General features: G+C 45.5%; 2 protein-coding genes across 3 annotated transcripts in view; one reads left to right on the forward strand and one right to left on the reverse strand.

The window, feature by feature from the left end:
• The window catches only part of PDXDC1 (pyridoxal dependent decarboxylase domain containing 1), a 40,175-nt gene extending 37,538 nt beyond the window's left edge, over positions 1-2,637 (forward strand). Inside the window, exon 23 of the mRNA XM_081887987.1 lies at positions 235-2,637. Coding sequence (XP_081744113.1) covers positions 235-488 — 254 coding nt within the window. The 3' untranslated portion in view covers positions 489-2,637. The remainder of the gene's footprint in view (positions 1-234) is intronic.
• NTAN1 (N-terminal asparagine amidase) lies at positions 2,514-16,707 on the reverse strand. 2 transcript variants are annotated; one of them, XM_081888066.1, is made up of 10 exons: positions 16,308-16,707; positions 11,861-11,963; positions 11,710-11,775; positions 10,537-10,645; positions 9,603-9,676; positions 8,196-8,249; positions 7,018-7,071; positions 5,700-5,797; positions 5,270-5,383; positions 2,514-3,847 (listed from the first exon to the last, which is right to left on the reverse strand). In XM_081888066.1, exons 1-10 carry the CDS (start codon positions 16,311-16,313, stop codon positions 3,668-3,670), a joined length of 858 nt encoding a protein of 285 aa, XP_081744192.1. In that variant the 5' UTR covers positions 16,314-16,707; the 3' UTR covers positions 2,514-3,667. The 2 variants fall into 2 exon arrangements, with proteins under 2 accessions (XP_081744192.1, XP_081744191.1); XM_081888065.1 differs by lacking the exon at positions 16,308-16,707 and adding an exon at positions 14,798-15,027.
• Between the last annotated feature and the right edge of the window lie 120 nt (positions 16,708-16,827).

A 16,827-nucleotide genomic window follows, 5' to 3' on the forward strand; every position in this document is an offset into this window, starting at 1 on the left:
TTTGCCGATAATTTTATTTACTCTTTGTAAACCGCATTGAGGATTTTTTTTTAATAAATAGCATAACATTTTTATGAAATATATAAATAAATATCTGCCACTGATGCCCTATCAACCTTATGAACTGGCTTGGTTTTCCATCCATAAATTCCCAACTGTGGAAACAGGCAGGCAGCATTTCAGACCTTGCCGTGACTGCGTAGTGCTAAATCGAGTGTGTCTGTTTTGCCCCAGGACAAAAGCTGTTTAGAAGGTCCTTGAGGAACTCGGATGGGTTCAGTGAGACCAGCTCGGTGAGTCACATTGATGATCTGGAGAGGGCAGAGCAGAGGCCTGCTGCAGCTCCCCCTGCTGGGCAAGGTGATTCAAAACAGCCAGAAGAGAGCATGCTTCCAAACCTGGAAAGCCCTGAAGATTCCCGGGGCGACAAGGCGAAGGCCCTGGCAAATGACTGCACTACATCCGAGGAACAAGAGAGTCTAAGATAAAATCCAGACCCTGTGCATTTTAAGACTTTGTACAAAAAAAATGCACTCCCTCTCTAGCAGGGGCAGCCTAATGATGCATTTAAAATGTGAACAGTGCCACAGTTAGTACAGTAACGACTACTGTTAAACTTGTGATCGACTGGAGATTTTTGCACAGAGTTTAGTGGAAGAAGTCTTTTCTCCCCACCCTCTTTCACCTTCTCTGCGGGGGGCATCAGCCTGGGTTTTTCCTGTACACTTTGCCATTGTTGCTTTCTGTCCGGCTTACGTTCACATTGCCCAGGTGGTAAACAGCAGTTTCTTCGCCACTGAAGTTTGCAAATGCAGGATACAGCTTGTCTCCAGCTGGCATCCTAAAGAATGATTTGCTGCTTAATTTTCAAGACACTCTACACAGACACTTCCCTTTAGGTTGGAATGATCAATTGCACTTGGTGCTATGTGTTTTTGTAAAAAGGAAAAGAAGATTCTAACTGTTTAATAAATCTACCAACTGCTCGCTACCTTATTTTTAAATACCTATTTTTAGAGGTAAATCTATAGGCACCCCTCCATACGGTTCCCTTGGTTTTATGAATAGCCTTTTAAAAAAAATTCTGAAAGTTTGCTTCATGTGTACCTATCTAAGTGATTGAGCACCACTTTGGGCATTCCCTACCAATATCCCCATAAACCTGCAGCAAAAGTTTTGCAGTCTGAGGCCAACACTCCTCTTGTAGGAGTATTCCTCACCATGGCTGCTGGGAACAGATATCCCATACTTTCCTGCTTCAGGCCCAGTTAGGAGACAAACCCAATGGGGTAGTTTTGCTTTAGAGCAACTCACCCCCCAGAGTCTCTTTGACACCTTTCGAAAGGTATTCGTGAAACACTTTTGAGCTGACAATGTTGCATATCCGTGATGTTTCCTGTACTGCTATCCTGGATTGTTCTGATCGGTAGTTTACATTTGCTAGATATTGTAAATACCCAGAGAAATTGTTAGGTTATTTACACTGCTGCACTATTTAAAGAAATGAGCTAACTTTTTTTCTTTAATCAAAGAGAAAATATTCAGAAGCCTGTTTCATCCCCCTGTTATAATGCATTCACGTTAGTGATTGCTTTAATTCTGTTCCTATTGAACTTGCATCTTTTCATGTGGTAAGAAAATCCTAGGAGAGAGTTTATGTGATCAATCCCCAGGCCAGTCTTTGATCAATTACTTCATAGGTTTTGATTTTTAAGGGGGACTGATCCCTTTTTTCCTAAAGGACCTTTCCTGGAGTTAATAGCTTCCCCCTTGCAATGACTGGTAACAAACTAGAGCCTAATCCTATACTCACACGGCTACTGAATGAAAGCATGGCAGTTTGCAAGGGAATATTACAGTGATTATATTTTGCCTTCCTAAATAATGCAGTGGCAGCACCCAGGCACAGAAAATGAACATTCAACACAAGAGGAGTCCACCATGTCATGGTGGAAGAAGTTGCTTGTCTGAACTGCTTTGAAACTCAAGTAACCAAACACATAGTGAAAGTACATATATAAGCTGAAGGTCAGACTGAAGGCAAAATGCACATAATTACCCACCCTGCTATAAAGATAGTAACTTATGGTCATGGTGGTCCAAGTTACCTTAGCAGTCAGTTATGTGTGCCAGGCGTGGAGAAGGTAGATGGTGTGAGGGAATGATAGTTGCAATATCTGGTTTGGTCCTTGACCCAAGGAAGCAAACTTCTCTGACAACAGGCTTGTAATATTCTTCAGAGTATTTTCTTTGCTAGTGGATTTTGATGAGCAAAATGCATTGGGCATTGCCTTGGTGTGTGATGAGGACTACTGTTAAGTGTATTGTTGATTCATTCTTTACTCTAAGGAACTGGGAATCCTTAAAAAACAGACAACCTTAATAGGTTTGCTTTGTTTAAATAAGAACTGGGGTGTTTTTTTGTTTTGTTTTTAAAGTACAAATTCTCGTCTTCCTTGGCATTTTATTTGGTAAAATGAATATTAACTTGGGGTTCACTGAGGAGAAATGGGTTGAAGTTATAATCGTTAATACAAATTTTAATGTTTTTATATTGTTAAGCCAGCAGTTTTGCTGGGATACAGACCTAATTTAGATACTTCCCAAATGCTTCAATAAAGGTTCTTCAACTTGTTAGTATCTGAGTTTGTGTCAAGGTTTTCACATGTAAGCAGTTCGAGAGGAAAATTAACTTTCATGCTCAGGCACATGTCGATCTTCCTGCTACCCTGAAAAGGGTATCCCATTCATATCCATGGGATTGGCAACTCCCATCATCCCTGACCATTGGCCATGCTGGTTGGAGCTGATGGGAGTTGGAGTCTGCAGGGCCAAAAGTTACACACCCCTGTAAAGCCACCTGTCAATCACTGTATTGGCAAAAGCATGTTACCTTTTTCCTGTGTGCAATTTACTTCCCTCGGATAAGTGCAGATTGCTTTTCTGAGCTTCCATTTGAGATCTTTCCCCTTAAGGCCGTAACTTTGCTTTGGACTCCAGTTCCTTCCACAGATAGCTGTGCAGTGAGTTCCTTGCATGCAGACAAACTGCTCCAGAGATTGCCACAAATAATCCAGAGGTGTTCTATACTAGCTGCAATCCACCTGTTTCAAATAAAGCTATTAAGGGGGGGGGACACTGGGCAACTGGCTCGAGCTGGCCTTTTAATTTTTGGCAATGCCCCAGGCCAACACGAAAGTGGGGGGTGGGACTTAAAAAATGAGGGCTGGACCCAGAATTACAATGCTATACACAGCACTGCAAGCCTGCCAATTGTGGCTCGGGGCAAGGGGAGAATGACAGATTCCACAAATCCAAACGGCACCCCAGAACTTGGGAAGGATGTGCATGTCTGAAGGATATTGCACTCTCCTCAGTGGTGTGACAGGGAGGCCTGCTTTATATCTTGAATCCCCACACAGACAGAATCTCATCCAGTAAAAATATAGAAACCTCACATATCTTTGTTATTATTTGAGTCTTTGAGAACTTTTTGAGGCTATGCAGCTGTGCAAACAGGGTCGGCTTCCACAGTCTTGTTTCATATTCGCAAAAGGGGAAAAGAAGCTATTCATTGAAGTCAAGTGCAGTCTCTGCCATCCCGAATGGCTGTTCCTCCTTTGGCACAATTCACACCTTCCGAGTCTCACTCGGACTCTTTCAAAAGTCACATCTGGTCGGAAGAGACCTTCTCCCATAAGCCACTCTCGTTTTTCCTGTATATCCAAGGTTTTCTGCTAGGAAACAGTGTCTTATCTGGAAAGGGATGCTCTTTTAAGTACATCAGAGTCGCTCTAATGTGGGAAACAAAGTGAGGCGGTTCAGCCAGAGGCGACGTCGAGAGATTCTGGAAAACAAATTGCAGAGTTAAAATACACCTTCGCCGCTACTTCTACCTGTCCCCCGTCCCCCCACCTCCAAGGCAATCGCATCAGCATCAGAAAGGCCAGAAATCCATGGGTTAGAATGTCAGGCTAGGGCTGGAGTGACCTAGGTACAAAATCTCCATTTGGTCATGAAACTCACAAGGTGACCTTGGACCAGTTACACACACTTAGTCTAACTTGCACACAGGATTGTTGCATTGTCAGGGTAAAGCGCTTTATGTGGGGATGCCTCTGAAAATGGTTCAGAAGCTTCACCTAGAACAGAAAGTCAGCTCCCTGACTTTTGACAGGCTTGAGGCAAACAGATCGTGCAACACCCATTTTGTTAGGGCTTTAAAGCCCTAAACGGCCTTGGCCCAGTATACCTGAAGGAGCATCTCCACACCCATCATTCTGCCCAGATGCTGAGGTCCAGCGCCGAGGGCCTTCTGGCAGTTCCCTCACTGCGGGAAGTGAAGCTACAAGGAACCAGGCAGAGGGCCTTCTCGGTAGTGGCACCCGCCCTGTCGAACGCCCTTCCATCAGATGTCAAAGAGATAAACAACTACCTGACATTTAGAAGATGTCTGAAGGCAGCCCAGTTCAGGGAAGTTTTTAATGTGTGACATTTTAATGTATTTTTGATCTTTGTTGGAAGCCGCCCAGAGTGGCTGGGGAAACCCAGCCAGATGGGCAGGGTACAAATAATAATTTAATTACTACTACTACTACTACTACTACTACAGCTACAGTGGCTGTATGCTTCTGAGCCCAATTCAAAGTAGTGGTTTTATTCATTATTATTAAATTCCTATAGGTTTTCACCTATAAAGCTTACAGCTTATACCCCAATATATTCTGAAGCACCTCTCCTAAATTTAAATCTACCCAGAACTTCTGAGGCCTTTCTCCAGATCCCTGCTCTTCAGAATAGTGACAAGAGAGGGCCTTTTCAGTTGTGGCTCCCCACCTGAGAAATGTTGTCCCCAGCAAGGTCTGCCTGGCACCTTTGCCAACAACTTTCTGGCCTTGCCTTTCCCCTCAGGCTTCTTTCTAGACTGAGATCATGTTTTGTTTTTACTGCGCTGTCAGAGCTTCCTGCAGCTGTTGTTTTGTTTTTATGTTATAATATATTAATATAATTTTTTTTAATGTGCCTAACTCACTTGGGAGAGTGAGTGACTAACAAATCCAGTATTTTGTTTGTGTTGTTCTGTTTTTGAAAGGGAGGGGACAACCTCACATAAAGCCATTTGCTATCTTTCCCAGGAGGAATGGTGGCAAATATATTTAACAAATAAGGGGCATGAACCTGCTTAATCTTCAGAAACGAAAGCACTCCCAAGTTTCTCTGGGCATTTCATTGGGATCCTGCCACCATCTTGTTCATGAGGACCAGTTACCTGCAAGATGTGCTGATCATCCTGGGCTAGCCAGAAGTCCACATGGGGAAAAGGCATCCAAAAGTAAGGGCCAATGCACAGTTGCTCCTTTCTTGAGTCATAAACGTTAACCATCTACAAAACAGCAATTTCGGAACAGCGTGTTAATGCCCCAAAATGAAAAGGCAGCAGGAGAGTCATGTATGGATTTATCTGGAGGCTTTGCACATGCGCGCGCACACAAACATAATTCCTGTGCTTGCCTATGCTAAAAATAATGAATTAATAGTTTTTAGGATTCTGATTTAATACTCCTACAGTCTGTACTGCAAACTGAGCTCCAGCTTCAGAAACACCTGTGACACAAGGCAGGCAAATGCCACAAGAAGTTGCATCTCACAAGTAATTACATTTTCTAATCTCCCGAAAACTGAAACACGTGTCTTCTTACCTTGGCTCCCGTTAAGATACTGGCAGACCGCAGATCCACATCGGGCCCCTTGTCTGGAAACGTTGCGTGGAAAATCTCTCCCGTTTTAACATTCGCAGCTGGAAAAGCAGTATCAGATCACATGGAAAGGCGGTCGCACAGAGGGCAGGGGCAAATTTGCTCCCTGTTGCTCCAAACTCTTAGCATGGAGCTAAAGCCCACAAGTTACAATTACATGAAACGAGATCCAGATTAAACATTAGCATCAGCTTCCTAATGGGACACTTCTCAGCCGTGGAACAGGTGGCCTAGGAAGGTGGTGGGTGCTCCCTGGTTAGAGCTTTCATTAGAGGTCACCTGGCACGGATGCAATACACCACTGATCTTGTGCATCAGTTGTGGGTTCGACTAGGTATTTTAGGTACCTGTGAACTCATATGATTCTGTATCCCATTGCAGTCATGCTCAGAGTAGTTCCACTGAAAGTAATGGACACTAGTAGCTTATGTCTTTTAATTTCAATGGGTATACTTTAAGAGGAACTTTACCTTCTAGATCAGCGGTTCTCAACCTGTGGGTCCCCACATGTTGTTGGACTACAACTCCCATCATCCCTGAGCTCTGGCCTTGCTAGCTAGGGGTGATGGGAGTTGTAGTTCAACATCTGGGGACCCACAGGTTGAGAAAGGCTGTTCTAGATCCATTTCAATCAAGGTTTAAGCCCTGTTTGGGCAAAGAAACCGCTTTGGTCAGCCTGTATGATGATATCTGCCAGGAGACAGATAGGGGAAATGTGTCCCTGTTAATTCTCCTCAACCTCTCAGCAGCTTTCAATACCATCGACCATGAAATCATTCTGAAGCGGTTGTCCAAGTTAAGGCTTTGGCTGGTAGCCCAGTCGCGCCCCAATCTGGACAAAGATAGCCTAACATCTGTCATCTGTGCTCTGGTAACCTCTAGGTTAGATTACTGTAATGCATTATATGTAGGGCTGTTAGTTTAAAGGCAAATGTTTTATATCTCCTACTTCTCTGGCACCTAAGAGAGGAGAGGAAAATGCATGGAAGAACCATGGGTTGGGCAGCCTTACTGATACAAAAGGAAACCATGGTTTTACAAAACATCTGAACTTGGATTAAAATTAGAAGTCCAGGAAAAGATTAAATTTCTGATCTGGCGAAAGCAGGCAATATACCTACTGGAATTCTTCTCCTTTAGCAAAAAACCAAAACAAAACCCTGGAGATTTCAAAAGGCAGAGTGTGTGAACCTCTCATTAAACCATCTGCATCGTTTGTAGCCAGCTTGATAAATAGACACCAAATGTGAACGTTACTCACCAATTCCATAAATGAATGGCAAATGTTTGCCTTTCTCTTGACGGTCATTTAATTCTGTTATTTAAAAGAGAGAGGGAAGGAGAGATATAACAATAAAACCTCTAATTCTCCCACGGAAGAAAACACGTTTTTTAAAAAATCAACATCAAGCTTGGGAAGAAACTGAGATATAAGTCCCTGCCAGGTATACACAAATACAGGACTCATCAAATATTCATTCAAATTTGTGACATAAGTCTGGGGCTGGGAGATATTACTTTTAAGGATAGTCTCCCCGCAAGGCGACCTGAAAGTCAAAGAAACGCAAAAATACAACACGGAAATCCTTCTCCAGAACAAGGACTGGGATCTGACATCAGCATGCATTGTGACATATGGCTATAGTTGCCATATGCATACCATACAGAGTTGGTCATGACTGGACCTAATGGTCAGGGATCCCTTTACCTTAGGGACGCGGGTGGCGCTGTAGGTTAAACCACAGAGCCTAGGACTTGCCGATCAGAAGGTTGGCGGTTTGAATCCCCATGACGGGGTGAGCTTCCGTTGCTCGGTCCCTGCTCCTGCCCACCTAGCAGTTCGAAAGCACGTCAAAGTTAAAGTAGATAAATAGGGACCGCTCCAGCGGAAAGGTAAACGGCGTTTCCATGCGCTGCTCTGGTTCGCCAGAAACAGCTCAGTCATGCTGGCCACATGACCCGGAAGCTGTACGCCGGCTCCCTCGGCCAATAAAGTGAGATGAGCGCTGCAACCCGAGAGTTGGCCACGACTGGACCTAATGGTCAGGGGTCCCTTTACCTTTACAGTACTGCTTTAGCAGAAACAGCTTTTCCCAAAGGATCCTGGGAACAGCTAAGGGTGCCGAAAGTTAGGAAAACCTTATCCTCTCACAGAGCTACAATTGCCAGAGTAGTTTTCCAATCAATCAAAAAATCAATTGATTGCTCTTCCCAGGGAGCTCTGAGAGCTGTAGCTCTGTGAAGGGAACAGAGGTCTCCTAACAACTCTCAGCACCCTTAACAAACTACAACTCCCAGGTTTCTTTGGGGGAAGACACAACTGTTTAAAAGTGGCATCACGGCGCTTTAAACGTATGGTGCGGATGTGGCAAGAACACCTTAGGCCAGGTAGCCGAGAAGATGGGGAACAGAGGAAAGTTGCCCATTGGAAACAGTTACCTGTCACACAGAAGGTCACTAAATGGACATTATCCTGCAAGCGGTCAAACGCTCCTAGAAATAACAAGAGGGGAAAGTGTAAGACCTGCGCAACAGAATGAGATATTTCCAGGTTACATAGAAACGAGTTCTTTTTTAAAAAAGAAAAAAGGCAACATTGGTTAAAAATCCTACATTAGTCCCACACAAAGTAGACCCACTGAAATTAATGGACATGACAGGTGCTGGCCTATTAATTTCAGCAGGTATCCTGAGTGGGAGCTGGTTGACTCCAAGCCATGCTAATAACCAATTCGTTCTACTTTAAGCAGTCATGGTTTCCCCAAAGGACTCTGGGAACTATAGCTTGTTAAGGGTGCCGAGAATTGTTAGGAGACCCCTATTCCCTCACAGAGCTACAATTCCCAGAGTGGCTTAACAATCAATCCCTCTTACAAGGAAACTCTGGGAATTGATGCAAACAGGGCTTAAACCATGGGTAGGCAAACTAAGGCCTGGGGGCTGGACCCAGCACAATCGCCTTCTAAATCCGGCCCACAGACGGTCTGGGAATCAGTGTGTTTTTACATGAGTAGAATGTGTCCTTTTATTTAAAATGCATCTCTGGATTATTTGTGGGGCCTGCCTGGCATTTTTATATGAGTAGAATGTGTGCTTTTCTTTAAAATGCATCTCTGGGTTATTTGTGGGGCATAGGAATTCGTTCATTTTTCTCTCTCCAAAATAGTCCGGCCCCCTACAAGGTCTGAGGGACAGTGGACCGGCCCCCTGCTGAAAAAGTTTGCTGACCTTGATTGAAATGGGAATTGCTGTGGCCTCAGAGCCATATCAAGCGAGCTCATAACTCTCATAAGGCTCATAACACTAGGGCAGTCCTTCTCAACCTTGAGTCTCCAGATGTTGTTGGTCTAGCCATCATTGCCAGGGATGATGGAGTTGTAGTTCAAGATCACCTGGGAGCCCATAGTTGAGAAAGGCTGCTCTAAGGTGTCTGCTCAGGCATCATGCCAAACCACAGCAGCAAAAAAAAGGGGGGGAGGCCCCAAACCATGGTTTGCCAACCCCCTGGAAACTGTGCTGTCAGAGTCTAGTTTGCCAGCTGATCAGAAACCGTGGTTTGCCAGCTCAGCCATCACGCCGGGCCACACTTAAACGTCCTTCCACCGCTTGATGCAATGTCTGAATCCAGTCTCTGTGGCACAGCAGATGCTGAGGGGCATCCCCAGTGGGCAGGGCTTAAGTGCCATTCATTCCTCTTTGTCCCTCCGCATGGAGGACCTACATGCAGGATTTGGTGTGAGCCCTCGCTATCCCCAACAGCATAAACCTCTCAGAAGCTCTGCAAGCTTTACCTGCACCCAGTCGGAATTCTAAACTTTGACAGAGGGAGTAGGAATGCAAACTTACTCAGGAGCTGATTGGTAAGTCGCTGGGATAAGTGCCTGTCATCGCTGAATCCTCCAATCAAGTGTACTTCCAACCTAACAACAAGGAAGGAAGCTGGAGATATAACCTGTTATCACTGGTAGATTAACCGACTAAAGCCTTAGTTGAATGGGATCCACTGAAATTTAAGATCAAGCGCTTTATTCATTTATTTACTTTTACTCTATCTTGATTCTGGTGAATTGATATAATAGGAAGAAGAGGAGGAGGAGTTTGGATTTGATAGCCGCTTTATCACTACCCAAAGGAGTCTCAAAGCGGCTAACAATCTCCTTTCCCTTCCTCCCCCACAACAAACACTCTGTGAGGTGAGTGAGACTGAGAGATTTCAGAGAAGTGTGACTAGCCCAAGGTCACCCAGCAGCTGCATGTGCAGGAGCGGAGACGCAAACCCGGTTCACCAGATTACGAGTCTACTGCTCTTAACCACTACACCACACTGGGAATGTAAAATAAATTATTACAGGTTTCTGTCGTCCATCCGTCCCGTCCCCATTTATTATTGAGTGGTAACAAACTTATCACAGTTTATTTCATCTCAAATTTCCTTAAAGACTGTCAAAAAGGCATACATATCTGAAGAGTTGGAGGGGCAGTGTGTCCTAGTGGTTAGAGTGGCTAGACGAGTGTTCAAATGCCCACTTGGCCATGATGCTCACTGAGTGACCTTGCACCAGTCACGGCCTCTCAGCCTAACCTACCTCACAGGGTTGTTGAGGGAATTAAATGAGGAAGTGGGGGAGACCCATGTATGCCACCTTTAGCGCCTTGGAGAAAAAGGTGGGGATATTAAATATAAATAAAATATCCATATTAAGTAAATTAACTGTTAGTTGATCATCTGCCCTTTTCCAGTTTGCCTGACAGCCACCAACAGGTAAAGAGTAAAGCTGACCTTCCACATTCCGTGTTAGGAGAAAGCACTTTCACTGCATTTGTGATTAACAAAACTTCTGTCTCCGTATCCGATCCATCGCAGTGAGTCAAACAGATAGCCCCGCTGCCTGAGGGAAACAAAAATACAATATGGATGGCTTGCATGTTCCAGGCAATGGCAACTACAGTCAGCAATTGCTGCCCGTATGCTATCAGGTTCAAGGTGCCTGTATTACTTTAAAAGACAAAAAGGTAAAGGACCCCTGGACGGTTAAGTCCAGTCAAAGGTGACTATGGAGGTGCGGTGCTCATCTCGCTTTCAGGCCAAGGAAGTTGGCGTTTGTCCACAGACAGCTTTCCGGGTCATGTGGCCAGCATGACTAAACCGCTTCTGGCGCAACAGGACACCGTGACAGAAACCAGAGCGCATGGAAACACCGTTTACCTTCCCACCACAATGGTACCTATTTATCTACTTGCACTTGCATGCTTTCGAACTGCTAGGTTGGCAGGAGCTAGGACAGAGCAACGGGAGCTCATTGATTCGAACCACCAACCTTCTAATCAGCAAGCCCGAGAGACTCAGTGGTTTAGAGCACAGCGCCACCCACGTCCCTATATTACTTTACAAGGCCCTTAACAATTTGGAGCCAGGATATCTCAAGGACCACCTAATCCCTTACATCTCTGCCCAGTCACTGAGGTCTTTGGGGGAATCACTGTCAGAGGCCCATCGTGACTTGGATGTGTGGTTCAGATGTATCCACTGGGAGCTGTGCATTTAATATTGTGAACCCAATTTTAAAGAACTCCCTTCGAGTGAAGGTCGAACAGGCCTACTGAACTTCCAGCAAGCATTTTAACTGAACCCCCCCCTTTTTTTAACCAACTTTTATTTTTTTGCACTGTACCTTATTACAAGATGCTATTGTAGTTCATCAGTATATAAATTGTTTAAATAAAAATATGCAGCGCTCCAAGCTTATCTGGAGCTCAAAGCCCTCCCTGGGCCACACCCCAGAGTTTATACTTGGTTAAGCATGTCCCTCAACTCTTAAAATGCTTCTTGCCTTCCCAGATACTTGGATGTCATCAGCCAAAACCTGTTGTACTTGCTGAAAAACCCTATAAATCAGAGGCATTGGAATCCAGGGGCATAGTTCAAAAGCAGCAAGAGAGCCCAATGACATACCTGTGTGTCTGAGGACCACCAAATGGCAGGTAGTTGCATCATCTGATCCGAGAATAGAGACAGAAGCTGAGGAAAAAGGAGGAGAAGGAAAAGTGAGGTCCTGGCGGATATTTTTAAACTTTTGGATGGAACTTCCTTAGCGCCAACCTACCATCCTTAGGAGTGGTGGCTGCAAATTCTCTCTGCTGGACGTAGAGAAGTCCTTTGGGGCCCACTGACTGAGCAGGCTGACCTCTTAAGATTTTGGCTTGTTCCTGTAGAAAATGGGGAAACAAAGTCGTATTTAGGTTCCCAGCTAGCACAATCATTCAGAGATCAGAAGCCCTCAATTCTGAAGATGCACCTGTTTATGCAGGCATTCCCTTGGTCTCCCAACCAGACTCTTAACTATTTTACTGTATTTGAATGGGAACGTTTGACTGTGTGCTGCAATTATGGATGTTCGTAGTTAAATCTTTGTGTTAACTGATTTTTTATACTTTTGCAAACCACTCAGAAGCATTATTTTGGGACAAGGTGGTCTAGAAATAAATAAACAAATAATTTCTGGCACCTAAATCAGCAAACAAAAACCCAAGAGCTTTCCTTAAGAGTTGGAAGGGGCCCTGAGGAGCATCTGGTCCAACCCCCTTTAATGCAGGAATATGCAGCTGTCACTTACAGGGATCGAACCTGCAGCCTTGGTGTTATCAGCACCAAGCTCTAACCAATGGAGCTATCAAGCTGTCAAAGCAAATCTTCTGGGCCAAATTACAAATCACTTGGAACTGCATAGAGGATTTATTCTCATAAACACACCAGGGTGTAACAAACATGGGGTGGGGTGGGGGAGGGAAGTGTTCAGCCCACGGTGATGTACCAATATTGGGCCATTTTGTGAGGACACATCAAAAGCCAGTCACTTCATCCTATGGGCCAAGATGGTGACAACCAGGCATGGGCTGAATTTTCCTCCGTGGAGTGGTTGCTTGCAATAAATTCCAAAACAGGGGTCACGAATATGCTGCCTGCAGGTGCCAATGTTGCCACCAGTACTTCTTATGGTGGCCAAGTAAGTTCTCAGCAATATCCCCTCAAAAAAATCCACAGTTCACAAGAGACCTTTGGTTTTCCTGCCCAATTCCTGTTTGCACTAGCTTGGCCTCTTCCGCATTGGGAACCTTCCCAATCATGAATTGAACCAACACTGAACATCCTTTTCCATTCCAACTGGAGCAGAGGTACAAAAAGCTCTCTATGAGAGGATGGATGACGTGGGTGCCTTCTCCCCCACTAACAGGGAAAACAAGCCCACACCATATTTTAGATGTGGCAGCCATTTTGTGATCTCTCTCCTCTTTCACAAACGCACACATACAGTAGCCATTTTGTAGTTTAGTGGTTGGAACATCGGAGTGGAACCTGGGATACGAAGATTCGAATCCTCACTCAGCCATGGAGCTCTCTAGGTGACCTGGGGCCAGTCACTGCATCTCATGTCTAACCTACCTCACATGGCTGCTGTGAGGATAAAACCATAATGCCATCTTGAGCGCTTTGGAGGAATATGAAAGTGAAAAGAAATAAGCGAGATATAAGAGACATTCCAAAATTCCAGACTGGCCCCCAAAAGATGGGCAGTCCCCGTTAAGTACATAGGAAAAAACCTGTTTCTCAAGTATTTCAGGGAGCAGGGGAGAAAATCAGCGAAGGTTTGAGGAAGACACAAGAAGGGCATCAAAAGGACATCTGCAAAAAGAGCAGGGGTGGGGAAATTTGGTTGCATTTTTTAAAAAAAAGGGCAGGCCGGTGGAGAAAAGCCTGAACACAGCCCATGCAAAATAGAAGTTGAGAGTTACCTTACATCAGGACATTAAAAATAAATTAAAAGTCACAAGTTCTCAAGTCATTAACACCATTAACACCAAACAATGGCAGCTTAAATGTGCAGCATATTTGACTGATTGTATTTATATCCTACTTTTTTCTCCATGGAACATACATGGTTCTTCCCCTCATTGTTTAATCCCCACAACAACCTTGGGAGGTAAGGACGCCCAGCGAGCTTCATGGCTAAGTGGGAACTGAACCCTGTTCTCCCAGACCCTAGCCTTCTAACCACTGCACTGCACTGGCTCTGTATTTAAGCTAGAAGACACCACCTTTTGAGAGTATCTATGGGTTAAACCACAGAGCCTAGGACTTGGTGATCAGAAGGCCAGCGGTTTGAATCCCTGCGACAGGGCGAGCTCCAGTTGCTCAGTCCCTGCTCCTGCCAACCTAGCAGTTCGAAAGCACGAAGTGCAAGTAGATAAATAGGTACCGCTCCGGCGGGAAGGTAAACGGCGTTTCCGTGCACTGCTCTGGTTCGCCAGAAGCAGCTTAGTCATGCTGGCTACATGACCCGGAAGCTGTACGCCGGCTCCCTCAGCCAATAAAGCGAGAAGAGCGCCACAACCCCAGAGTCGGTCACGACTGGACCCAATAGTCAGGGGTCCCTTTACCTTTACGCACCCTGGCATTGCGTTCCAAACACCTGTGTCCCAGTGCATATTTGCTCAAAAGTAAGGCTGTAATCCTTTTCTACACCAGGGGTGGGTGTAAAAACACAGCTTTCCAGGTGCTGCTGAACTACAACTCTAATAATCGCCAGCAAGCGTGGCCAATAGGCCCCTTGACTGTGGAAGCAGACCCTGGTGGTCCCTTCAAAGTATACAAGTCTGCGATCAACATCTGGAGGACCAAATATCCCTGCAATGCTCCTTTACAAGCACAAGTGCACACACCCACACACCTGAGAGTCATTCCCACTGAACTCGATAGGGCTTACTTCAGAGTAAGCATGCACATGATTGCACTGGCGTTGTTGTTTCTATTAAAAAAACTCCCATAGAGTTCAATGGCGCTACTTTCCAAGGTAAGCTGGTGCACAGAGACGCAGCCTCAGAAGGGCACCAGAGCAGAGCAAACGAAAGACATTTCATTTTATTTTAAAATATATCTGCATCGAAGCACGCACCCGCCTGCTCGCACCCTCAGCCCTGCCCCCCTTTCTTCTCTCTTCTATTAATGAATAATCCCTATAATCAGCTGCCAGCTCGCAGCTCACCTCCAGCTCCGGGAAGGTGTAGATCAGCTCCCTCGTGGGCTGGGAGAGATCGACCCGCTCCCCATTGACCAGCAAAGGCATCTCGGGGAAGCGCCCAGCCAAGGAGCCGCGGAACTTCCTGCCGGGGACTCTCAGCTGAGCGCCACGAGGGCGAGGCCAGACCGGGCTGCAAAGGGCGCTGGGAAATGTAGTCCGCGGGTGCATTGGGAAGAAGGTGGGGCGGCGTGGGAGGAGGACGGCTCTACACACCACTTTGACGTTTTCTATACAAGTTAGTGGCATATAAAATATTTTTAAATTAAATAAATAAAAGCTATGCCCCTCCCATTTCTTGCTTTTGTGGTTTGTTTGTTTGTTTTGTTTTGTTTTTTGAACAAGTGCCTGTGCTCTCCAGCCTGTGGGCTCTTTTCAGACTCACCCCCTCCCTGCCCCTGAGCAAGAGGAATAGCTGGCAAGCAGTAAGCTGCTGCTCAAAGTGTTCCTTGGAAGTGGCTGTCTTATCTATCTCACTGGGCAGCTGGGAGGTTAGGGAACTGACTGTTTGCCCTAAAGGGAGGGGGAAAACTCTTAAGAGGTGGAGGAACTTAAAGCAAACCACTGTCGCCATGCTGGAAACAAAACAAAACAAAAAGCCCAGTTAAGTTAGCCCTTTCTGGTAGGGCTGCTGAAATATACTCAGAGTCGCAAAGTGATTTCATGCTCTTTATTCAGCTCATAGTGGTGAGGAGGGCTGAATGAAAGTCCCCTCAAAGTATCTGCTTTATATACATTATTTAGACAATGGGCTGCACATGATTGGCTAATTCCGGAATTCTACTGTAAGCCAATCAGGTTGTGGATTCACTTCTATCTGGAGCATGATTGGGTTGTTCCTGTCAACCAGTCATACTGCTGCATTGTTCTAGGACCAATCAGACTGCTGCATTCTGAATCCTATTGTTCTAGGACCAATCAGACTGCTGCTTTTTGGATCCTATTGTACTAGGACCAATCAGACTGCTGCAGTTTGGATCCTATTCAACTCAGTACATAACAGCTGCCAACTCACCAAAAACAACTCACAAAAACAGCAGCAGGAGGAGGAACACCAAGCACACCTGAAAGCGCTTTGCTCTGATGCCACCCATCATCTCACCTGCGGACAGCAGCACCAAGAGGGATGACCAGGGCCTTCTCCTGCATAAGGACACCTAGGCATGGCAAGTGCTGAGGTGGCCACACATACCTGAGAAAGCCAGCAGCTCCAAAAGAAGCGATTTGGGGCTTATTCCAAGAGAGACCACAATTTTTAAGCAAAACCTTCGATTCCGAAATGTGTTGCCATACAGCCGGGTTTCCCCGGACTCCCCCCCCCCCCCAATTTGCAATATTTTCCCCTGGATGCCATTTGCAACGTCAGAATCCCGTATATGTCTGGGGAAACCAGCAGCACTCGTTTTCTGAAATGTGGTGGGGGGCCCGCAAGTTAAGAAACAGGAGAATCTTAAGGCAGAAATGAAAGAACACCAACTTGCATAAGATTGTTCTACTGGTCCTTTGCCTTCTTCCATCACACAAAATATTGTTGGTTGTATTTTCAGCAGCTGCAAGGTTCCACAAATTCTTATGGCACAATTCAAGGCAACAGATCAATCTTCCGTTTTTTGTGTGTGCAATACAAAGTCTGGCAGCTGCAAGAAACTAAGTTAGCAGTGCCTTCAAAAAGAATTGTTTTAGACTCTAAAATTTAGAGTATCCTCTCATAGATGGCCTGCAGGAATTGTCCTTCATCTTCAGGAAACTCCTGCAGCCAATCCTGGAGATTTGACAAGCTGCTGCTGCTGTCTCACCCTGTTGCCTGAGCCTTTAAGCAAAGGCCACAAGGGGTGTTGCCTGCCCCAGCTGTGGACCAGGGTAGTGGCGGAGGAAGCCCAGGTTCCTTAAAGTGTTGCATGGGAATTGAGAAGTCTGGAGCAAGAAGATGCAAGAGATGCAAAGTGGGCAAGGGCTTAGTCAGTAAAGAGCGGGAAAAACCATGGCAACCAGTCCTG

The sequence above is a fragment of the Podarcis melisellensis genome, assembly GCF_964234715.1.
Source record: "Podarcis melisellensis genome assembly, chromosome: 14".
NCBI classification, from domain to species: Eukaryota; Metazoa; Chordata; class Lepidosauria; order Squamata; family Lacertidae; genus Podarcis; species Podarcis melisellensis.